This window comes from Pararge aegeria, chromosome 23, assembly GCF_905163445.1.
Source record: "Pararge aegeria chromosome 23, ilParAegt1.1, whole genome shotgun sequence".
Lineage (NCBI taxonomy): Eukaryota > Metazoa > Arthropoda > Insecta > Lepidoptera > Nymphalidae > Pararge > Pararge aegeria.
Window position 1 is genome coordinate 9,320,997 of NC_053202.1, and position 25,640 is coordinate 9,346,636.

The 25,640-nt window shown below is 35.0% G+C and overlaps 3 protein-coding genes across 6 annotated transcripts; 1 reads left to right on the plus strand and 2 right to left on the minus strand.

Moving 5' to 3' along the window:
• Positions 1 to 399: 399 nt before the first annotated feature.
• Positions 400 to 15,407, minus strand: LOC120634229 (wolframin). 3 transcript variants are annotated; one of them, XM_039904702.1, is made up of 9 exons: positions 15,214 to 15,407; positions 14,115 to 14,216; positions 12,792 to 12,891; positions 10,247 to 10,366; positions 9,120 to 9,238; positions 7,222 to 7,329; positions 4,677 to 5,866; positions 3,777 to 4,282; positions 400 to 2,204 (listed from the first exon to the last, which is right to left on the minus strand). In XM_039904702.1, exons 1-9 carry the CDS (start codon positions 15,245 to 15,247, stop codon positions 1,835 to 1,837), a joined length of 2,649 nt encoding a protein of 882 aa, XP_039760636.1. In that variant the 5' UTR covers positions 15,248 to 15,407; the 3' UTR covers positions 400 to 1,834. The 3 variants fall into 3 exon arrangements, with proteins under 3 accessions (XP_039760636.1, XP_039760635.1, XP_039760637.1); XM_039904701.1 differs by having other exon boundaries at positions 14,115 to 14,219; XM_039904703.1 differs by lacking the exons at positions 12,792 to 12,891; positions 14,115 to 14,216; positions 15,214 to 15,407 and adding an exon at positions 10,992 to 11,073.
• Positions 15,408 to 17,356: 1,949 nt separating this feature from the next.
• Positions 17,357 to 20,124, plus strand: LOC120634157 (protein SHQ1 homolog). The gene has a single exon (XM_039904575.1). The coding sequence runs from the start codon at positions 17,573 to 17,575 to the stop codon at positions 18,986 to 18,988; it is 1,416 nt and encodes a 471-aa protein (XP_039760509.1). The 5' UTR covers positions 17,357 to 17,572; the 3' UTR covers positions 18,989 to 20,124.
• Positions 20,125 to 20,849: 725 nt separating this feature from the next.
• Positions 20,850 to 25,593, minus strand: LOC120634158 (peroxiredoxin-2-like). Of its 2 annotated transcripts, XM_039904577.1 has the most exons (8): positions 25,416 to 25,593; positions 25,282 to 25,330; positions 24,361 to 24,502; positions 23,779 to 23,914; positions 22,850 to 22,952; positions 22,458 to 22,586; positions 21,697 to 21,799; positions 20,850 to 21,186 (listed from the first exon to the last, which is right to left on the minus strand). In XM_039904577.1, the coding sequence occupies exons 1-7, from the start codon at positions 25,446 to 25,448 to the stop codon at positions 21,708 to 21,710; spliced, it is 684 nt and encodes a 227-aa protein (XP_039760511.1). In that variant the 5' UTR covers positions 25,449 to 25,593; the 3' UTR covers positions 20,850 to 21,186; positions 21,697 to 21,707. The 2 variants fall into 2 exon arrangements, with proteins under 2 accessions (XP_039760511.1, XP_039760510.1); XM_039904576.1 differs by having other exon boundaries at positions 20,850 to 21,799.
• Between the last annotated feature and the right edge of the window lie 47 nt (positions 25,594 to 25,640).

Genomic DNA, 25,640 nt, shown 5'->3' on the forward strand with positions numbered 1-25,640 from the left:
TTATTTTTTTACGTAAAAAAAACTTTGCGGGGCTGTAAAACAAAAACTAGATGTTGCTGGCGTGTAATTCTAGTTTCAAAAGAAGCGTAAAACGTTACAAATTAAAGATTAAAAAGAAAATTAATTAATACTTAACAACTTTATTTTTTATTAAAATTTAAATGTAGAATTTTTACAATTTTTAAAAAAACAATTTAAAATCAGTATAAAAAAAACCGTTTGAGCAAGATTTTTTTACGAGGGCTGAAGAGATAGCCAAAGACCCCTCCAATCATCAGATTCGATTTGGCACACGATGCACCAAACATCCGGTATGTATCTTATAATAAATGCTTATTAATAGCAAAAGTGTGTTTGTTTGTTACGAAACCAATTAACTTTAATTAAAAAATAATTAAGTTTTTTTTTTTTAATGACAGTCTTTTTTTAGTGATCGTCTATTCGATAAAGAACCATCAGGAGCACAATTTTTCGACGGCCGAACGTAAACGATGAAATAAACATGGAATGTCGGAATTTCAAATATCGAATCACACTAATGTCAATAGTAAAATGGAACTTATTTCGTCTGTTTTAATGCTCAAATTAGCCAATTATTCAATTAACCAATGCTCAAGCGAAATTTATGATAAATACCAATAAGTTGTATAGCATTTACGGCTCTAAATTGAGTTCCATAAAGACTAATTTACTTCGCCGTTACTGCTTTGATATTCAAAACGTATCTTTTCACACCATATCCTATATATTATTAGTTTTCCAAATTTAATTTTGAGATTTATGTACAGCAAAATAGCCACCAATTTCTAAAATGCAGTCTTAGGCCAATTATAAGAAATATCAATAATCATTAAAATATAATAGACATTTTGTTACAGACAACATAAATATTAGTTAGGTACGTAATTCTTACTTCACACAAATCATTTTCTATTATGAGTTTACATACATTATTCATTCATCAGATGTGACCCATACTTAATGAGTTTAATTCATATTTCATTTAATTCATTATCACTTTAATTCAAAATTAAATATAAAGATACAAGCTTATTTAAAGCACGTTAAATCTTGACAGTATATTTGATCCAAAAATATTACATTAATGATGTTCAGAAAAAAGTGACCGTGTTTTAAAATTTCCGTAGCCATTTTAAATTACAGATTTTAATTTTGTTTAATTTCTTTATCCTGTAGCGTGCTCTCGTTGCATCACTAGTTCTTGCAAATGCTATTTTTTATTAATTAAGTCGTAAGAAAAAAAAAACTTCAAAAATTTATTTATTTTAAGCAAATGCCTAATTTTATGTACAATATTTTTTTCTCAAGGCGGATCAGAAATGTTATCTAAGCGTTAAAGGTAACAAAAAAAAGACATTGTTGGTTAAAATTTTCATGAAAAGCTAATGCATCACTTTTCATGCACATTTTATAAATTTACGAGAAGACTGGTTTAAATAAAGTAAAACACCTTTCTCTCTCTAAAATATGCCTAAATAGTTAAAAATCTTAGCCATAAAGTAGCTTGCAAAGATTCATGTATTTATTTACACAAAAACAACACATTTAGTAAAGATTAGAGTAATGGGAACGGTCGAGCACGACTACGGGGGAATGGGGGTCGCCTCACGTTAATAGATGACCCCGTAACAACATCGATACTGATTCTAAGAACCATCTAAAAAAAAAATAGGCAAGGAAAACGGGTCGAGCAAAAACTCACGACGAAAGGGGAATGGGGTCGACCCACGATAATAATGGATGACCCCTTAACAACATCGATACTGATTCTACAACTATCTAAAAAATAAATTAAAAATACATCCGACAACATTTATTTAAAAACAATAACGGGATTCAATATAAAGTTCAATATATATTTAGCGGAGACAATGCAATCGTTTACAATAGTTTTACAAAGTTCGGACAGTTTTGACGAGTACGGTGTCCTTGAGGTCACGGTACCCCTGGCAGTTTTACATTCTATGCATTTAATCTCGTGGCCTTTCACAATAAGGTCCTTATTGCCAATGTTGTAAGACTCATTCTCGTTTGTGAGTACACCCTTGAAGCGTATTTTGTCATCGGAGCGCAGTAGACGTGTGAAATTCGTGAACACGTTATCGAAAATGAGAGATATTTCCGCATGGCGCTTTAGTAGCCCGCCATTTGCTTCCATATTAACCGCCACTTCGTACTTGTATCTGTAAATTAAAATACATTTTTAATTCCAAATATATGATCCCACTTTCTGAGTGCATTGCGATAGATTTTCTATCTACGTTAACTTATTCGATGGCGTGAACTTTAACTACAGTTTATATGGTATCTAAGAAACGCCATCTAGTAAAATTACTAGTCAATAGATGGAAACAGTATAGTCAATAGATGGCGTTGCTTCGATACCATATAAACCGTATCTTACACGTGATCGGATAAGTGAACGTAGATAGAAAATCTGATACTTGGTACCCAGGTTAGGTAAACTATTTTTAAATAGTTTGATAAAACTAGTTGATAAATCTCAGATTTTCTTTTAAAATGTATATATATATATATATATATATATTTTAATAAATGTATATATATATATATATATATATATTTTAATATACGCGATAAGCTAAAGTAACGCATAAGAAAAATTAAAAGGTGATATTCAATTGCCATTATAACGCATAGAATAACAATCCTTACAAATATTAGTCTACTTTTTTTATTCCACTACTAGTTAGCCCTTGACTGCAATCTCTCCTGGTGGTAAGTGATCATGCAGTCTAAGAAGGTAGCGGACTAACCTGTTAGGGACCGGGTACCGGGTAGTCATACCCCTAATCGGTTTCTACACGATATCGCACCGGACCACTAAATCACTTAGCGGCCCGTTTTTGTCGGTAGGATGGTAACTAGCCACGGCCAAAGCCTCAGGCCAGACGGGAGAAAATTCAGAAATTACGAATTCCTAAATATCGTCTGCCGGGAAAAATTTAAGCTGTTAACAATTTAAGCTTAATTTTCATAATATATCATGGATTTCCAAAGTGCTTCTATCCAAGTCTAATCATATAATCCAGGGCTTCCAAACCGGGCGCCGTAGAAAGTGCAGAAGTGCGCGCGCCGCTAGACGCTCAATCAGTATTAAAAAAAAAACAAAACCAAAAATAATAATTAATCTCCACCGCCGCGCCGGAATGTGGTAGTTATATTTTCCTTATTCCTTTATTAAACAATTTATTAAAATTTAAAAAAAGTACATATATGAAAAAGTGATGGTTTTATTTTTGTGCCAATCTGCTTACCAGTAGGTAAGTATCTATTTCAACAAGCTAGGTTATGGCGTGGGCGCCGTCGCAATTTTCTAAAGTTGTTAGTGAGCTGCGGGCTTAAAAAAGTTGGCAACCTCACCTCTAATCCTTACTAATATTATTAACTAGATGTGCCCCGCGGCTTCGCCCGCGTAATTTTGGGAGGCAGCGTACTGCTACATAGTCTACACCTATAGTCATATATGAGATTTTTTCACAATTTTTTTTTTATTTTACGTAATTTTTTTTTTCCAATGAAAAGTATACTATGTTATTTCTAATACCTCCAAGAATATGTATAAAAAGTTTCATGAAGATCGGTTCAGTGGTTTTCGTGTGAAAGCGTAACAAACAAACTTACATTCACATTTATAATATTAGTAGGGCGGCGAAAGTGAGTTTGTTTGTCTTTCAATTAATGCTAATAAAATAATCATCATCATCATCTTCATAAAAAAAAAATTAACTCACTCATTCAAATTGTTCAAGTGACAGCTCCTCCCACTCTGCCGTGCCACGCTACGGACAAACTCGCAGTCATTCAACATAGCACCTTCCTCGGTTTGGCATAGAGTCGAATATTCCTCGCCGTAGTAACATTTGAAATACTCCGACAAAACCCCGGGTAGCCACGACGCGAAGTAACTCCACCTATTGCGTACACTCCTCAACTTGACATCATTAACATAACCCTCCCAGTTGACACTGGCGCCATCTAACACAGAACACTTGATTTGGGTTGAAGCTATATTGCTCTCGGACCAAGATGGGTTGTTACATTGGTTATAATAATCGTCCCATCCAATGTGATATGTGTTTTCCTCGTAATCGGACATGAAGTCGTTTTTGAGCAGATTTTTTATACTGGTTTTCTTCTCACCTAGTATTTCTATTAGGCCGGATGGTAGGCCGTCGTCTTGAATCTGTACTAGGAATTGATTGCTTACGTACAATAGTGTTATTAGGCCGACTGCGAGCTGGAAACACGAAAAAAAAGTTAAAAAAAAATAAGAGTCGAAAAGTTACATGTATCACAATAAATATGAGTTAACAAGTTACACGTATCAAAAATATGAGTGCAAAAGTTATATGAATAAAAATAAAACTCAAAATCAAACAGTTAAATCTCTCTCTCTCTCGATCAATCTAACTTAAATTTACCTAAAACAAATTGAATTACGTTTATACCAATTTAATTTCCCCAAATCCTATTAAAAAATAATGAAAATGTTTTTCTTAAAATAGTTTTACTTTTTAGGAAAAATACTTTATTAAAATTAAAATTATCTTAATACAACAATGTGTAAGATTTTGTTGATTGTTTAATAAACAAAAGAGTTAGAAGCGAAACTTAACACGAAATAACTTTACCTGAAATGGTGTGACGAATTTCTTGGTAGCTTCCGATTTCGCGAGTAGACAGGTAACCCCCAATCCAAAAGTGAGACCAACCAATACGGTCAAAGTATAGAAAATCCTCGACATCGTAACGTACTGGAGGAACGCGAATATGGGCAAAGTCACAGTAACTATACCCATAAGGGGCAAAAATAGGAACGAGCAGACCAAAGCCAAAGTACCCCTAATCAAACCATACGTGGTGCAACCATGCGAACATGTTATAAACATTTGCAACCAGCTGAGAGTGACGCAATGGGGGAGTGTATACTTAAGTACCCCTTGCCAATTCCCTCGACGGGCCATTAGGAATAAAATCACTGGTATCAGTAGAGAAAAGAACACGCGAGCGTTCAAGCAAAACTCGATGCTATTACCTAGGATGTAAGACGGATAATTCGATATGTGCAGGTCCAAGAATCTCCATCCTTGGTGGACAACCGTGTCCTTCTCGTAAGGGTATTTCGCCAAAACGTTAATGCCGAAAGAAATCAAAGCCAATACATCTGGATAAGGGTTGCCATTCGTGCCGAAAGATAGCAATGTCATAAACATTAGACAGAATGACAGAACACAGAATTCCGAAAATGGCACCCACTGACTCGCTATAAATGGGTATAAAAACAAATTAACGAACAAAGCTAAGAAAAACTGTAGAAAAGGACCGAGATTGTTCCGCACAAATAGATTTTCCGATTCGTCCGGCTGCAAGTTCCCGTCGCTATACCGTAAGAATAGTCCGGACCATTTCCGGAAATCGATAAACTGACGTTTAGCGAGCAGCATCTTGAAGGTACATATTGTCATGACGATGATGCTCGCGTAGTACAAAACTAATGGAACTAAATGGTACAGACTGTCAGTACTGACTGACAAATAAGCTATAAGGAGTAAAGACAGCTCGATGTTCGAGAGTCTGAATGAAAATGTACCCAGATAGAAAAGGAGTTTTAAATAAAGTACTTGTATGAAGACTAATGGGTGTAGAAAGGCTTGGTGGAGTATAGGTATATGGTCTAGGGCTTTAATGCTAGGGTCTGTGAGGGTTAACTCGTAGCTGACTAGAGGTAGTTCGCCCTGACAGTAGTCTACTGCCGCGGAAACTAGATTGTCTATGGTAAGGTTGCGGATTTCGTCGCTCTGTGTGGGCCTGTCTGTATAATCTGTAAGAGAAAGCAAGAGTAAATGGCCACAGAATTACAACTTTAATGCTATAACTATTCGGGCTCGATTAATAACCGCGTGACAAAAAGTCGAAATATTTACGCAATTTTTTTTGTTAAATTTCAACTGACAGCGCCTTTCAAATGTCAGAGCGTGACAAAACACTGCCTAAAACGTTTATTAATTAAGCTTTATTAGAGGGCATCTTGAGGCATTGAATATTTCAGACATTCTTGTTCAAGGTTAAAACGACCGCAGCGCCATGTAATACTTGCCAAGTTTCTAGCCCGTGTTTATCTCTCGTCTATGGTTTAACTCAGTTCAAATTATGCTTGGTCTAATTTAGGATAATCATCTTGGCATCTTGGAGCACGCCCATCAAGTTTTGCGTTCTTATATTTAAAATATAACACAGATAATGTCGTACATCATTGGTGGGTGCCGCACACTTAGCGCATGCCACGCATAAGGATCGTCCACAAATCGAAAATCAGTTTCGAAATAAAATAAATCGAACATTCAAATAACAACAACTGAAAATACAAATAACAATAATCTAACGATATAAAAATATTTTAAATATTGAAGTTACTTATCAAGAATTATTTCTTTAAATAATCTGCTTCTAATTATACAACGTGTATCCGTGAAAGTGTGAATAAGTGTTTTTCATAAGGAATAACCATGTCAAAATATTAAATCAAAAGTAACATATTTATTTTTCCATGCAAAGTAATTCAAAACATTCTTAGCGTTACTTGTGACAACCCTATTGAAGATAAAAGAGCGTCACGCGCATAGTACCTTTGCTACGCGACGCTTACCTAATAAGGTGACGGTAGTCACTTGATTTTATTTTTGCATGTTATGTTAGGGCTGTATCTGATTTATTTCAATAAAAATTATGACAGGAAAAATATATTACCGTTTCGGTTTTACAGATAAGTCTCAGAGACAGTAAATAATGTACTTATGCCTCTGAAGTAATATTTCGGTTATACACGTTATATAACAAACCATTACATATTGACAATCGCGAAACCTTATCCCTTCTGTGGACTGTCAAAATTATCATCCTAAATAAGACGAAGCAGTGTGTGCCAGAGAACTACAACGTTTTAAGTATTTACACACGTAAGTTCCTACAAGATTTTTATTCATAAGAAAGGAAAGTGTATTTCTATTTCATTAGTTTTTCCTTTAAAATAATGATTTTTATTTAATTTTTTTGCACTCCTTTGAAGTAGTAACAGAGTATACTAGGATTTCGTTGTTTGTGTGTTTGTGTCTTCAAAACTGTAAAGTGTTTTTTTTTTATATTTTTAAATCTGCTTACTTAGTTAGTTTCACTCACCATCATCAACGTCGTGTGTACGTATGGTACCATTTGAGTGTATGTGGTCACCGGATTGAAGCTGTGATGGTTCTAGCGCCTGTTCACCGTCCAAAGCTCTTGCCCCTTCTGGAAAAGGAACATTTATAAAATAATCGTTTTTAACTATTTCATTGTAAGTATAAACACTAATAAAGCGGTGAAAGCCCAGTGGCTATGACTTCGGCTTCACTTTCTGCGGGCCGAGTTCGAAGCCCAGCAAGCACCTCTAACTTTTCTACTTTTTCTAGAGGTAATACTCTAAAGTTATTTAGGTTTCTGAGTAATCAAAATATCACTTGCTTCAACGGTGAAGGAAAACTTCGTGAGGAAACCTGCATGCCTGAGAATTCTCCATAATGTACTCAAAGGCGTGTGAAGTCCACAAATCCGCACCGGGCCGGCGCACGCTTTGTCCGTAGGGTAACTAGCCAAGGCCAAAGCCTCCCACCAGACCAGACCAGAGAAAATTCAGAAATTATAACAAATTGACCCTGCCGGGAATCGAATCCGGGACCTTCTACTTAAATTCACAGCGCTCACCGTTGCGCCAGCGAGGTCGTAGCGTTGGTTAGTCCCTAACGAAGTGGACAGATGTAATAAAACGAGTCACCGGAAACGTGCGGCCCAACATCTTGGATTTCGGAACTCCCTCCAAAATAACTATGTCCAGCAGTGGACGACAATCGGTTGGAGAAGATGATCATGATTCCAGAAGCGCCAATCCTCACAAATGATGCTGTTTCCTAATTCTTCTTTCTAAACCGCCCTTCTTCTTCTTATTCTTCTTGTTCTTCATCTGCGTCGTCTTCTTCTCCTTCTTCTTCTTCATATTCATCTCCGTCAACAGCCTATTACAGTACACCGCTGGACAAAAGGCCTCTCCCAAAGGGTGGATTTGCCCATCATCACCACGCTGGGCTGGGTTGGTGATCGCAGTAGATGGTAGTAGAAGCACAGAGGACGCTGTCCGCTCTCCGATACCTTAGTCGCCTCGTACGACACCCGCGGGAAAAAGAGCGGTTGTGACAACTATATTCTCATCTGCTGCTACCAAAGTAGCCCCTGTATTAATGGAAATAAACTGCTACCAGAATTTGTAATTCGAACACATAATTTTTTTTTTTTATGTTTGTAGTTACAATTAATTGCTGGTGTGTCTTATGAATCCCTACTTAATATTATAAATGTCAATGTAAGTTTGTTTGTTACGCTTTCACGCAAAAACTACTAAACCGATCCTCATGAAACTTTGTTCACATATTCTTGGAATTGTTAGAAATAATATAGGATACTTTTCATCCAGACATTAAGCTCGGTTACTTTGGGAGAGGGGATGAAAGTGTTTGACGATTTAACACCATAACTCCGACAAATTAAAACCGATTGAAATCATTATTTTTGTACTATCCCTACTAATATAATAAATGTCAATGTAAGTTTGTTTGTTACGCTTTCACGCAAAAACTACTAAACCGATCCTCATGAAACTTTGTACACATATTCTTGGAAGTGTTAGAAGTAATATAGGATACTTTTTATCCAGACGTTAAGCTCGGTTCCTTTGGGAGAGGGGATGAAAGTGTTTGACGATTTACCATAACTCCGACAAATTATAACCGATTTAAATAATTATGTTTGTACTATAGAGGTTATAATATGTGTTTAATTTTGCCCGAACGAATTTTGTAGATATGATGAATGTGGTTGGAGATAGAGGACAGAACTCCTCAGCGGACAGCAGCAAACCCCTCGTAGGACTACAACTGAATTGAATGCCACATCAAAAAACAAAATCAAACGCAGACGAAGTCGCGGGCAACAGCTAGTAAATAAATAAATAAACAGTTTAGAGGTTGAAAAAGGTTGGACTGAATTACCTGGTGAATCATCATCGATCGCCTCATCATCGGAATCCTTCCGCAGTGTTGTAGAACAAATTTCACGAATACGTCGCTCCAGTTGTGCAGTGGTTATGTATTGTTCCCCGTTTGAGAGACTATAACAGAGATAAATCAATAATCCTTAATTCAAATAAAATTTTCTCGAACATGACCATAAAATTTACATAAAATTTTTGGAAAATTGAGCGTTAATTTGACAACCTTCTTCGAGTTAAATCGAAATTGCTGTACTGGACAAATACATGCGAGCAGTGGCCGGTAAAAGTTGTATAAAAACCCGTATCTGTCGTAGTTTAGCTGCCAAATAAATTACAGAGTGAACTGATATTGGTCGTGCAATTTAAAAATGGATCGATCTTTTATTCCGAAACATGGCAACCAAGAAGGTAAAGTTCCAGACGTTTTATTTAAATTTCGAACTGCAAATAAAAAGCTTCTTATTGATGAAGAAAAAGGAATGAGCACTTTAACGCGGGAAAATTATTAATCATTATGTTCATGCATCAATGCCTCTTTTGCTGGCCGCTGCAGTAATGTACTATATCTAAGCTACTTATGAAGTCCTGGTATCATGATACGCTGCCTATTAACGTCCCAATACTGGGCACAGGCCTCGTCACCACCACGCTGCTTTAATGCGAGTTGGTGGGCACAAAGTGAGCGATTAATAACCCAGACCGAAAGCTTAACGTGCTTCCCGAAGTACTAGGATTGATAGGGCCAATTTTCTAACTAGGACTAGTACTAATAATTCCTTAATTCTTTAAAATCCACAAAACTTATTTTTGGGTCAACCCAGGATTCGAACCCCAGGACATTTGGGAATATCTGAGTTATCTCTGGTTTGGTTAAGTAGGTAGCTTCAGCCGTGGCGAGCGCACAAAAATGTTTGTTATGACATCACATTACAAATCTTTGAATTTCTTTGTTTTTCTCTCCTATAATAAACGTGTTAACTACATATACCTTCCACTTGAATCACTCTATCTATTGCTGAAAAATTCATTAGAATCCGTTGCGTAGTTTAAAAGATCAAAGCGTACAAACAGCGTGAACGATTTTTTTTTATACTATGTAGATACAAAGAAGATATACAAAAGTACCTCGCGAATAGATCCCTGGCGGCTTTTCTGGCTACTGTCTCCTGTCTGCTGGCAGCCAAGCAAGACTTGGCGCGTACTATCGGGGAGCTGTCCTCGTCTATCACGCCGGAACGAATACACCTGTAAGGAAAAATTGAATTTTTAGGCATCCATTATTATCCATTATTATTCGATTTCAGAACGTTACAAACTGAAAAGTAACTTTTCACTCCTCATGCTCTTAAAATACATTAGGCTATGTGTAGGCAGACTAAAATCCAATGTCCACTTGCGCACAAAAGGATGTAGGTACCTAGTTTTAATTATTAACTTTCTGGTTCTTAGTTCTAGTATTGTTGATCATAATGATTAAGTTCATACCTAACCTTTAGGCGAGGATAATTTATTTGTGACGCAAAGAGTATCTAAACACTACGTTGTTTGTAACATTTTTTTTGTTTGCCATCAAAATAAAACACTATGCCAAATTCGGTCATAAAACCCATTTTATCATTCATTTAAATTTAAACTTTTGATCTTACCCGCAATCGATGTGAAAGCAGAGTATGTAACTGTCCGGGTATTTTTTTTATGTAGGTATGTTCGGGCACAACTCTTTCATTTACCAAGTTTAAATTAAGTTAGTTTATACCAAAAAAATATAGACTTATATGAACTTATTACAAACCAAATAAAGCTACGAAGCTTCTCTTTGTTAATTATTTAATTCAAAATGTTTTACGTAGTAGGTAAATCAAAATCTTACATCGTTTTGTGAAGCTCGGCACGCACTTTATCCCATTTCGATTTCCAAATAGCGAATTCCTTATAATTTTCATTCATTTATACCGAAAAAAATACAGACTGATATGAACTAATTGAATATCAAAAAAAAAGCTACCAGGGTTTCCTTCGTTAATATAGAATTTAATAATGTTACACTTTGTACGCGTATAGGTGGTAAACTCAACGGTATGAACCAAACAATGCCATGTTTATTGGTTTCGCTTTCAAAGAATGTTAAACAATTGCGTCGGATGTATGAGCAAGAGAGTTGGTGGGAAATTTTGAGGAGGTGCTTGATAAACATAATGGACTTTCATGAATAATTTCACAAGTATTCGTATTTTTTTTCATCAACCCATTACACGGGTCTTTAGCACGGGTCTTCTCTCAGATTGAGAAGGGTTCGGGCCGTAGTAAATTACAGTTTTGTGCGTTTTTAATGTAAGCAATTAAATATCACACGGTCAAGGAAAACTTCGTGAGGAAACCAGCATGCCTGAGAGTTCTGTGAAGAGGGCCTGTGAAGTATGCCAATACGCAATTAGCTTGGTGGTGGACTGATTCTGGACTAAACGGTGCCTAAACCCTCCTCGTAATACGAGGAGACCCGCGCACTGTAATTAGCCAATAACTTGGTTGCAGTGGCGTGCACTGGGTTTCTTACCAGGGTATGCATACAGAAGGAAAATTGCATAAAACGTCCTATACGAGTTATATATCAATTTTAAAATAAGCAGTGCTTTTGTGGCTGTTTTTGTGAAGTGCACGCCACTGTTGGGTTGATAATGTAAAATGAAGATAACATGATTAATTCGGCAGTATTGTCGTTCCGTGATTTGAGACGGATACTATTCCTATAATAGAAACTGATAAAAGATTTAAAAGCTAATAAGCTGCTATCCTTTTAAGGATAACGTAGCTTAATTAGCAACGTCGTCGCTAGCTTTTGTATTCTTTAATTTTCTGGGCCGGTGTCAATCTGATCGAATAAATACAAAACACATAATTTCACAGTGCCAGTTCTAAAGTTATCGCAAAGGAATGTTTTGTGGAGATTCAGCGAAACCGGTGAGCAACTATCAGACAAGTAAATGAATACGGGGGCGATGACGATCTAGTTTATCAAGTCCTTCCTAAAGATCTACCGCAAGCTCTTGGATAATTACCTCATAACATTTTCTTGCGATTTCACTTATCGAGACAATAGCTATAACAATTTATTTAAAAATGGTTTTATAGAGGTGAATTTTTCGACAGTGAATTGGCATTGACAAAATATATGTCATTGTTTACCACATTCTTTCATAGACCACATTCTCTGTCAATTAATAAACCTTTTTGATCGAATCTAACCATTTTTTTGCTGTCCTTAAATATAATTGTTATAATAATAGCATTCAAATTTAAGGTTCTCATTGGAAGATAAGGCGACGCTTTTTCTTATAAACTGAGAAAGGGATCAGCTTATGGAAATTAAATAAATAATAAATAAATAAATAATAAATATACTACGACACTACAAACTTCGCCACCTAGCCCCAAAGTAAGCGTAGCTTGTGTTATAGGTACTAAGATGACTGACGAATATTTTTATGAATAATATACATAAATAAATAGCAATATACAATATAAACACCCAGACTCTGAAAAACATTCATGCTCATCACACAAATATTTTCCAGTAGTGGGAATAGAACTCACGGCCTTGGACTCAGAAAGCAGGGTTGCTGCAAACTGCGCCAATCGGCCGTCAAAATTGCCTCTTTTATAAGTTTCCTACCTTCTAAGCATTCTCCTAGCTTCAGGATGCGCCTGTTCAGTGGCGCAAATGAGCCATTCGAGTGCCTGTTTGAAATTTGATATCTTATCTGCTTCCAGTTCTAGAAAAAAAAATCATTTTAAAAATACTACTTATTTTATTTTTAAAACTAACAAATAATTGACTGACAAAGCCAATAGCAGACCTGATGATATGTGAACAGAGCAACACTTCGCAGGGCACGCAGCAGGGTAAGCAGTGGCGTGCACTTCATACATGCACAAAAGCACTGCATACCCAAAATATTTTATTTATGCCATGTACCTGCTTTATGCATACCTGTGGGTCAAAAAAACCTGTGCACGCCACTGCATGTAAGGAACCATATACTTCAAAGTGCAGAACCTGTGTCGGTTGATACCTGAGGTTTATAGGTGTTAAGCCTCATGTGCTTGATAATTACCCCGGCAAACACATCCTTCAGATCTTAGTATTTTGTAAATGTGAAAGTATGATAGGAGGTTATTTACTCTTTCACGCCTCAGTGACCAAACCGATTTGGCTGAATGATTTGGAATAGCTAGGGCAACGTAGCGGTTTGGAGTTCCTCCCCTGCCCGCAAAGCCTGCAGAAGGCCGGCTCAGCTTTGCTTGCACACAGATACTCTCAATGAGTATACAAAGACATTGACTAACTATGATACCTAAACGACACATATAAACTATATTTAAGACCAAACTCAACTACACTAAACTCAATGACTAAAACCAATCGGCAAACTAAAGCTAAAGCTCAACCAAGTAGTGGTTGAGCTTTAGCTTTAGTTTGCCGATTTACCAGACATTTTAAATATACCTAGATAGCTAGCATTTACGAAATTATTTAAGCCCCTTAATTAACTAATAATTTTCATTTTATACATCATAAAGTTCTTGCAGGAACATGCTAAAAGATATTTTTTTTTTATGACTAGAGGAACTATAAGAATTTTATTTATTTTTCTTTTCAATCCCTAAGAATAAGCATACAAGATGGTGGTAATAGATTGTTTATCAACTGCATAAAACAAGACTCCTCCGAGATGTTTATCAACCAAACAAACTTTTTCTCTTGAATAAATGGGCAGAAAAATTAACATCCTATTTTCCACGCAAGTTTTTTTTACCTTACTAGAAAAGTTTCACCATAGTTTTTCTACAAGTAGCCTAAATGAATCCTCGCAAAGCCTCAAAGACAAAATTGAATCAGCCATTCCAAAGACGGACGGACACAAAAAAATACAAACACGTTGATTATAAGCTTAGTTTTGATATCACAGACAGCTATTAAAAAACTTATACTTACCACATTTTTCCTCCAGCAATTGTTTAGCTAGTACAACCTGTGATTCGGCACACCCATCTTCAGCCAGTTGATTACGCAGCCTCCTCAGTGAGCCTTGTGGTCCATCTGAAGGAATATATTAACTCAAAAGTATATTTTCCATTGTAATGTACCTAGTTTTTATGAAACATGAGAAATTAAAATTAAATTATGTTGTTCAATTTTGTCATCATTATCAATCTATTACTTGCTCACTACAAGGTACAGGTCTCCTCACAGAATGAGGGTTTAAACTGAGGGCCAAATGCAGATTGGAAACTCCTTTGAAAACATTATGGAGAACTCTTAAGCATGTAGGTTTCCACACAGGTTTTCATTCACCATTACTAAAGCAATTGCCTAAAACATACATAGCTCTGTTAGTTGAGAGGTTTATCTAACTCTCGTACTATAAGTGAATTATCAAGTTTTGAAACACATTGATTTTCCAATTGTAGAACATAGTGGTTCAGCAAGTTCCACTCAGGATTAAGAGCTCCTAGGCTGGGTTATTCATATAAAAATATTAGATAGAGTTAGGAAATGTATATTGCTCTTTATCGGGGAGCATCATAAGATTACAAATAATTTTTACAGCCAGCCAACTAACACTGAAGCTGTGTGCGGGTTAGAAACTCTTAAGGCCTCACTCAAATGGAAGAAGAGGTCTGTGCGCAGATGTGAGATATTCATGGCATGCCTCATAGTGATGTAAAAAAATCTCGTAAAAATTAGCGGCTGGAAATTGACTGGAATGGAATTATGGTGGTCATGGTCAAGCTTGTCGTTGTTGAAGATGAATCTACGACAAGTTCGACGGTTGGGCATACACCGACCGACCTAAATAAATGTTAACATAACAGGCCTAATTCATAACTGCTTAAACTTAATAAAAGTTGTGTAAAAATAATAAAGCAAGGTCAAAAACCCACATAAAATTTACCAATCGGTAATCAATCGAACAGGTAGAGTAAGAGGCGTTACTAAATAAACGATACTATATACACCTAACTATTCAATCCTAATTTAAAGTTGCCTGTGTTTTTCATATTTGAAATAATTACAAATACAAAATACTTACCATGCAAGTGCCATCGCTTTCGTCCCGATGGCATTATTCTTACTTATTTCAAGTCGTATTCTGCTATATGGTTTCATCCAAGCTGCAATTTATTTACTAAAACTAAATTTAATAAGCAGGTGATTATTTTATATTTCACTTTATTTTCAATTCCGTTTATAATTTCGCAAATTCGCGTAGGTATTATTTACATTCTGCATGACATCACACTTGTCAGTTGTCAAATTTGAAATTTCACAGTGACAAATTCAATGCAAAAAAAATTATTGCAAATTGCAGGTATTAGCAAAGGGTTGAATGGTTTGGTTGGAATTGGTTTAGAGGATAGAAACACATACTATGGCTTGTACAAACCTTACAACCTATAAAAGCAATATTTTACTTTAAAACTGGGCCTTAATTCTAATATATTAGCTATCCAGAAACTGAAGGATAAATTTAATCGCAGCACAAAACAAAAAGAGCGAGCGCAGTAAACCCTAAAGTAAAACTAATATGTTTCGAAATAGCCCGTAGACTTCCTGTTTATTCTGAACTTGTAATAATTCTTTGCGTGAGGGGTGACCGAAAATAAACTGTGAATGTAAAAAATACGTATGAAGAGAACAATAGCATAGCTGACGGTTTCAAAATGTTCTCTACAATATTTAACTTTTGTATTATTACGCCTGCGTTTAAATATCGTAGCGTGATTGATTATAATATGAATCTTTGGTTTAATAAGCTAAAATTCCACTTTATTAGTCTGTCGGATATAGGTCAAATTCGGCAGTTACATGGTAGCCTCCGCTTTTGAGACTTATAATATATTAAGATAATGATAAATAATTCAGAATTAAAAATAAATAATAAAAAGCCCTACCGCATGTTTCAGTCCACGGTCAGTCTCGGGCCGCAGTAGCTTTATCATGCCGCTGAAAGCTATCGAGCCGGATACCATCAAATGCCGGTAAACTGGTTTGTCAGGTTATTTATAAAAGATAGACATAGGCTGAATGACTGACTGAATGACGGAATGGCTGACTGACTCACTGACTGACCTGACTCACTGACTGACTGACTGCCTGACTCACTGACTGACTTTCTGACTGTCTCACTCACTGAGCTCACTCCTCCTTCATATTCCAACAGAACCATACCATAGTACCAACCAAGTCATATAAACAGACTGTTCTTGTGTTTGTGTGTCTGTAAAATCTCTCAATACTATCATTGAAATTTTAGGTCAAAACCCAGTACCGTCCAACGTTGCACAAATTTTTGTCAAAACCGCTTCGGCTCTTTCCAATGGCTTCGGTACAAGTGGAACTGTAAGAGTATCGGTTCGAAAAAAACCCGAAATATGGTTCCTTATCAATGAACATAAACCAGTCATTCTTGCCATCTCTGATACATGGCTATACCATAGACAGTCATGCAATTATTTCGACTGACATTCGTATTGCTCTAGCTTGTGGCTTAACGAAGTCTTAGACTGACTGACACGAATAATTTTCAATCTTCTTTCAGCAAGATCTATTATGAAATACAACGTGCTGATTTGGTACACCTAAAAGCCAAAAAAGCAGAAGAAGAAGAAGTGTTCTATTAGTCAAACGCTTTCCTTTGATAGCCATATCGAGGGAGATGGTTAAAATATAGAAACCGCCATTATGGGGCGGCGGACATCTAAATCATCTCATAGACCGATTTGACTATGAAAGAGACAAGATAATAATGACAATAAATAATAAATAAATATACTACGACATTACACACATCGCCATCTAGTCCCAAAGTAAGCGTAGCTTGTTTTATGGGTACTAAGAAAGATGATGAATATTTTTATGAATATAATACACATAAATGCTAATAATATATAAACACCCAGACACTGAAAAACAATCATGTTCATCACACAAACATTTTCCAGTTGTGGGAATCGAACCCACGACTCAGAAAGCAGGGTTGCTGCCCACTGCGCCAGTCGACCGTCAAAAGATAAAGATATATTGTCTTTGTAGATAATATTATCTCTTTATCCTTTTCTTAATTATATTTTTGTGACTTAGTGACTAATAAATACTACTACTATGTCGGATGCTCAGGTCAGGTCATTGTGGTAGCAGTTTAAAATATTACTATGGCAACCCCACAGCTCGACGGATCAATACTCATTACCAAAGAGCTACTTCCTAAATCCTCTTCACCATTCATTTCAGTGAGGTGAACCTTTTTGTTTGTTGTTGACACGGGAATTGGATTTCTGCTTCTGGTGTTTAAAAATTGTAATAACGCAAACATTGTGACTTACGCATGACCTGTGAAGGCCAACGTAAACGTATGTTCAGTTTCCTATTTAAAATTCCTTCAACTCAAAATGCTAACCCCTCGCTTCAAGTTAGCCCAAGACGAGAACCGCGTGTATATAACCGTGCACGCACCGTATACAAACATCGGCGAAACTGAGATCGACGTTGATGGTGAGAATGTTTTGTTTGTCTCCGCTCCTTACTTTTTAAGACTCCGTTTGCCAGGACGGATAGTTGAGAATGATCTCTCGAAGGGTTCCTATTGCTGCGATTCGGGGGATTTCAAACTTGTGTTTGAAAAAGAAACTCCTGGGGAACACTTCGAAAATCTCGATATGATAACCAGTTTGCTGGCACCGCGAGACATACCAGATATTAACCCCAATTTGGTAGAAATGCTTGAGGAGGACGGGGTTACAATTGAGCAAGAGGACAGCGAGGATGATGATGGTGATGATGCTATTTTAGGGTGCCAATACCCTTTTGGATTCGCAAACAGTATATTAACAGAGTTCAAAGAGATTGGTACTGAATTTCCACAGATATTTGAACTGAGAGTACCCGAACTTGTGCCTGTGAATAAACGTAACACCTTGAGAGAGCAGTATGAAGAGCATAAGTTCTCCTCAGATCATTATTTGGCCGATTACTTTGACAAGGAACTCTTGGCACCATATTTAAATGCAACAATGGCATGGGTCAGTCCAGACTTTGATCAAAACATTGATTTTACAGAAGAAGAAGTCAGTATCTTGAAGGAATTACCTAATAAGCATTATATATTAACCAAAGCAAAATGCGGTCAAGTTTTTTATGGGCTTATAGATATATTGTTTGGATATTGCTATGACAAAAGAACAACTTTAAATGACAGTAATGTAGAATCCAGTTGGACAATCAATAAGTTATCAGCAACATTAAGCTGGTTCTGCGTCTTCAATGACATGAAGGAGGTACTCATTGCATGTTATCGAAGGGCTCTTTCATATCCAATATTTCGCAACTTTGATCTTTGCAACAAAATAAAGAATGATCTTGCATCGCTTCTAAGGAAAGGAAAGAAGTTTGTCATTAAATGTGTTATAAGTATCTACCAAATGTTCAATTTGAGTAACGATGCGCGGTACATTCTAAACCAGCTATACATTAAGGATTACTTGATATTCCTGCAAAAGTGTAGGGCAGAAAAGTTTGAAGAACTGGGCAATAATATTGCTAACATTAACATAACAAAGAATGATCTCTCACTAGAGATAGTGGAATTAGAGGTTGCTGCAGTAATGGTACAACAGGAAGAGAGTCAGATTATGGAAAATGAAATGGCTGTTCAAATGGCTTCAATGTCTTTGTTACCGGGATTAAAGAAATTAAGCGATTTCATTATTGATGATGACAGTGATAGTTCTGATTCAAGCTCAAGTGATTCAAGCAGCGACTCATCTGATGATACTTCTGATTTAGATTCAGATGATGAACCATCTTGACAGTTCCTAATGAATTTGACTGGAATGGGAATCTAATAAATTCAGTAGATGGAATATCTATGGATAGACAAAGTGTGAACACTGAGTGGAACTCAAGGGACTGACAATTATCTAGATAATAGAGTTATCGTTTTGAGGAGAATAGAATAAGATGATAGTGATAATAATCTGAAGTCATAGTATGCAAATGCACATAATATAGTAGTAATGTTTACTCTTGTGTAATCACTTGTACAACGGTTACATTGTTAGCAGTAAGAACCTTTTAAGCGACATGCAAAGCTTCCTGTTGAAAATACCTAAATATACTATGAAAAGTATCAGTTAAGGTAAAATTAAAGTGATTGTAAAACACAAAGATGTAGGTGTAGTAATATGCAAAAGTGTGCACAGAAAACATTTTAACACAGCAAGATTAGGGATTGTGTTAAACAGAAGTTTCAATAATTAATGTTAAAAATGATGATTTATGATCAATCATTCCTGCATGTTAATTTTTAATAATGCTGTATTTGTATGGTAAGCAACACTCATTAAATATTGCAATTGCAATGTGATACCTGGGTAAATATTTTGTAAAACTATATTTAATCAAATTTTTGAAATGACAATCTGATTTTTGCCTTATTTTATATCTATTGATAGCCTATACCAGTCCACTGCTGGACTAAAGGCCTCTCCACAGGGGAGGGTTTACTCATAATAACCACAATGGGCAGAAGGATTGGTGATTGCAGTAGATAGACCATAGCACAGCAGATGCTGCTGGCTGTTCTGTTATAATCCCTTAGTTACCTCACATGACACCCACAAGTAGAGTGGGGTATTTGATATTACCAAAAATAACTTCTTGACCAGTGAAGGTCAGTACTCAATCATCCCTGCCCATTAATAAATTTATTATAATGTAATATCTTTAAACAAGCAATTCTTGTATATATATAATTTGAATCTCTAAATTGGCTCCAACGATTTTCATAAAATGTAGTATACATCGATCGATCGATAAATCGGTCTAGCGAGGATTCATTTATATTGGAATCTCGGGAAAGAACAGCAAAAGATATCCTTTTTGAGAGATATTCTGATACGTCCGATGCGTGAACGGTAAACGTTACGCCAAACGACGGAAGTATGTAGTAAGTATATCAAAATTGTCGGAATTGTTTCTTTAAAGTTCTATAAAACAGTCCGCGACAACATACGAATATTTTTTTAAGTCTGCTCATTCGCGGACGAAGTCACGGGGGTCCGCTAGTTTAATTATAAACATTGATAATTAATTTCATCCACGCTGATGACAGCTTAAAAACTATTGCAATATTGATTTATTTCTCTATAAGGTTTTTAGATGTTGTGTAGACAGTGTTATAATCACTAGTTATTTGTGATAGTTTTGATGTAAAAAACTGGTATCACTTTAGACCAGGAAGGACTAGGTAAATAAATCACCTGGATTTATGAATTTGATAGAGTACATTGGATAAATATAAAATGTATATCTGTATTTATAGCTATTATAGCTGTATTTATAAACTAGTATGTATTTTACTAGTATGATTTATATATGGATTTATAAATTTTATAGCTATGTAATAATGGGAGAAAGTAATTTCTCTGCATTACTTCTTGTATGTATTTGTTATTTACAAGTATCCATTTAATAAATTGTTAACTATGGTAGTACAATAATAGTATACTATTAAATATAGAAAGCTGAAATAAAATGGCAGGATTTATAAATTGTATGCATTGAATGAAGCTGTAACTATTATTACAGGAAAGTGGTATTTATAAACTGTGAAGTACATTGTATGTAGCTTGTAGCTTTGATAAAGGGTAAAACTAAAACAGCTGGATATAAAATTTTATAGTTTATTATGCATGTATACATATTGGAATATGAGATAATTAAGCATTAAACACCCAGTTGTTGGAGAGCAGGAGTAGACTGGAATACTTTGTATAGTGAGATTTTATATGACAAGCGAAACTGTGTGTTTAATGTTATAATGAGAAATTAAGATTGACTTTTGAAAAAATAGTAGTATTATAATATTATTTGTATTTTAATGGTAGCCGTTTCTTCTCACATTCAAATTAATACTTACTTCACAAATAAACTTGTTTAATGGAATAATGATGTTTTTTTAAAGACGAGGCTAAGTAAGGTCAACCAATCATGTCCCCGGGTCATTCTGGAATTGTTAAGAAATTTAGGAATTTGAAATGCCATTTTGAACATGCACTTTTTTACTGAGTTAATATGCAAGGGGTAGATGTTGTCAAAGTGATACAATAAGTATCACTTTGACAACATTTACCATCAACCCAATCTAAAGTATCTCTAGACAGTATTCAAAATATCATTAATTTATTGCATAAATTGCAAGAATTAAAAACATGAAATGCAGTTTGCACCTTTGGATATTTTTTTTCGCCTTAGTGAAATAATCGCCCTTTCCCCGCTCAAACTGTAGGACGTGCCTTTGCACCAAATTTATATTTTGTGTGAACTCCTAACACATTCAATTGCATATGACTGTATGCTAAACATGGAGAAGTAGAGCGATATTACTACCTAATGATAATATTGTAAAAAATGCATATTGGTTATGAGTTATAAAATAAACTGTTCGCAATCTCAACCCTTAAGTAGGTTGAAACTCAAAAAAGTTAACAGTTTGAAAGATTCTTTATTACTTTACTTTTCTAAGATTTAATTTGCCTTCTGGAAATACTCTTTGCTTTCCCTGGGATTTGGTTTGATTGTGTCTGCATTTGTGTCTGGGTTCCAATTAGCTGGGCACACTGAAAGAAAAAAAATGAAACATGACAGTCAAACGAAAAAGGATTTTTTTGATTTCTTGAATTTTATTATTTTCAGCTCGTGCTTGACCTCAATCGCAATATTCGATAAGGGTAGAAGTCGGGGAATGGGACTAGTGAAATTAACCTTACTTTCGTAAAGGTTAAACTCATTTCTGTACTGTTTAAAAACATTGTTTAGTGGGAACATGTTATCTAAAATTACTAAATCAAGTTCACTTTACTTTGAAATTAGTGTTTCGGTACTCGATAATTGCGAGCAACAAACCGTTATACTATGGGACTTTACTCATCAAAAATTTCACAAGTTATTTAGATTAATATTTTTCATACGTCCGGTAAATTTTACATCAATAATACCTATATGTGTACATGTGTAATTTAGTGAAAAAGAATCAAATGGTTCATTGGCTACAATCATAAAGTATATATTGCAAATGATTTGATAGAAAAAAAACAACGAATTGATAAAATCGAAAAGCGCCTGTACTGACAGTTTCCCAGTATATTAGATGGCGCTCTTTTGATTTTATACAAATAGCTATAAAATCACCGCTAGGCACTGGAATAAAATCAAAAAACATGCCACCATATTGAAGTGATGACCATTGAAAAGCTGGTTGAAAAATAAATTTCTTACCTTCACCATGTTTATCGGCAAACTGAAAGGCCTTAACCAGCCTCAATGTCTCATCCACTGATCGTCCTACAGGCAAGTCGTTAACTGACATGTGTCTTAATATGCCGTTCCTATCGATAATGAACAGGCCTGGAATTAAAAATAAAATTAGTTATACAAAATTTAATTGTTTCACAAATTGTTAGTGATCAGGCAAATAAAGAAATATCGAAGATATTGCTGCTGTTATTGTAGCTGCTGTAATGTACAGCATTGAATATTTTTTCCTACTCATCAAAACATTTTGTTAGTTCTTTCTTCGCACTCTTAACTAAGCAACTAATCTACTTGATTTTTGGCATAGAGTGAAAGGGTGGAGAACGCAGGCAACATAATGTGTAACAAATAATTACCACGCAACGCAAATCCTGCATCCAATAGTACGTCATAATCCCTCGAGATTTTCTTTGAGTAATCTGCTAACAGGGGGATATCGATTTTTCCCAAACCACCATCCTGAAAAAAAAAAAAAATTAAAGGATAGGTTAATTTAAATAATTTCATAAATGCTTCTTTTCCTTAAATGACTACTTAGTAGATCAATAGAATTTATAATTAAAGAACGTAATAATTATATAATGTACGCATCAAAAGTGCCCTCTATGGGCCTATACTTGAATAAAGATATTTTTGACTTTGACTTTAGAGTAATAAAAAATAGAAAAAAATATTTAAAAAAATTCTAAATTTTTAATACTGTTGTGTTATTTATATGCTTAAAAAAAATTAAAATAAATAAAAAATAGGAAATACATGTGACATAAAAATACTAATATAATTATTGACTTAATTTAACTGTTTATTTAGATTGCAATGGTATATTTTGGTTTCATAATGATTATGTATTTGTTATTTAACAATATCTGTGCCTACTACTGAAACACCTTATGTAAAATGTCACTGCAAAATAATATTTAAATTTTTGTATTTACATACATTTACTTCAAACACAATACAGATTCGAAGTTGTCTGTTGTTTTGCAATGTTTGCGATTTTATAATATGAAGTTTATAAAAGATGTACCTGAACACAATCTGGGTTTATTTATCATACAGAAATCTGTGGTTTTCCCAGTAGAAAAAGTATCATAAGTTTCAGTAAACTTTTCCAGTTCAAAAAGTATACTATGTGCATCTCCAGGATGCACAGCATATGTATGTGTGCCAAATTTCATTATGATCACTGCAATGTTTGCGCTAACACATGCAACAAGCATGCAAAAAAAAAGGATAATTTTGGATTTATAATATAAGTATTTATAATAATAATAAAAATAAATACCTTCCTAGGTGTGTTTATCCAAGCTAAGTGACTGAATTCTGAATCAGTAGAAACTCCAATCACTTGGCAGTCAATACCGGCAAACTCCTTTGCCTTTTCGCTATAAGCAATCAACTCTGTAGGGCAGACGAAAGTACTGAAATTGAATAAATTACAAGTTTTTTAGTCCAACAATAAGTCCAAGCAAGTATTAAAAAAATACATAGTGTATTTTCATTCATTTTTATTAAGTAATAAGCTTTACATAATCTTATTAGATTGCATGTAACATAAAAAATTGAATTCAGATGATTTCAAATTGAAAATTTGCTTATTTGAAATAGGCTTACAAAGTCTCAGATACAGATTTCTACAAATTAATTATGTATGCTGAGATCCATAGACATATGTCAGGTAAACACACTTTGGCAATTGTCACTATCTGTAATGTTGCAAGTTATTCATTCCCAATCAGCATACTATGTATTTCCCTTCAGAGATGCTATACTTTAGTTCAGGAAAGTGGCTAATTATATGCTACTGTGTCACCACCTGGCAGTGTACTTTATTCTGCCAAAATCATGAGGTCAAAATCTAACTTACAAGTCCAGAGGGTAGAACATGAGAACCACATATTTCCCTGAAAAGTCAGCCAATTGTAACTGGTTGAATTCCCCGTTAACCACAGCAGTGGCTGCAAAATCAGGGGCAGGCTTCTGTACTTTAGGTGTAAGAACAGCATTACCTGAAAATAAGATAATTTTAATAAGCACCTGCGCTTTTTAATTCTAATTAGTGTTTGAATGTCCAACAATCAGAAAGTACCAGCCCAGTAACTTTTCAATAGTTTCTTGAATTTAAAGACAATGTGAACATCCACTAGCCAAAGTTAATTTATTGCTATTAACGTTTTTAAATTACTATTGACTCACAATTTTACTTACTAACCTATCTATTAATACACACTTTAATCATTGCACACATTTAAAATTCTTAGTTGTGTACCTACACTTGGAAGGCAAATGTGATACTTTGGATAAAACCTAATATTAAAACTTTTTATGATGGCTATACTCGTAGATTGGTTTGTCTAACAATAATTAAATAACATTGTCAGGCTATATCTAGTTAGTACCCTTGTGTCAAGCAATTTATTACTATACTGCAATGGTCAGAAATTATATTGCATACTGTTAAGTAGTGTTGTAAAAGTGGTGTGATTTGACACAAATCGCGAGAGAACCATGCGCTGGGGTAAGCAGTAGCCTATATCTTTATCTAGAGTATAATCTATCTCCATTCTAAATTTCAGCCTAATCGGTTTAGTAGTTGGGGCGTGAAGGAGCAACAAACCTACATACAAACTTTCGCCTTTATAATAATGTGATTATAACGCGCATGGATAAAAAAAACTTATAATTATATATGACTATTACTTTCGAAGCACGTCACCTGTGAACTTATGCAAATAGGAATAGCGGCTAGTATGAGTAAAAAAGAGAGGTTATGTAAGAGTATACTTACTGGTTGAAAAACACGATTTCTTTGTTACTGATACAGCCGGTGTGAGTACCTACAAGAAAATATAGTTCAATCCCCGTCTAAAATAAAATAAACAGAATATTAATTGGACCCAAGGAAAAATAAGAATAACTTACCCGGCGGACGAAGTTTTTTACGAACAGTGACATTTTAGAAATTGATCGTTTATAACTTAAAATCAATATTTATGCTAAATCAAAGTTTTCAATGCTTTTCGGTGAAGATTACAATTAGTTTTGCGAATTTTCAAGAATGTTTCGCAATTCGTAAATATTGACAAATGACAGCCGACAGATGTCTCTTTCAAGTGTCAGCTGATGCGATCTGCCCACAGATTAATG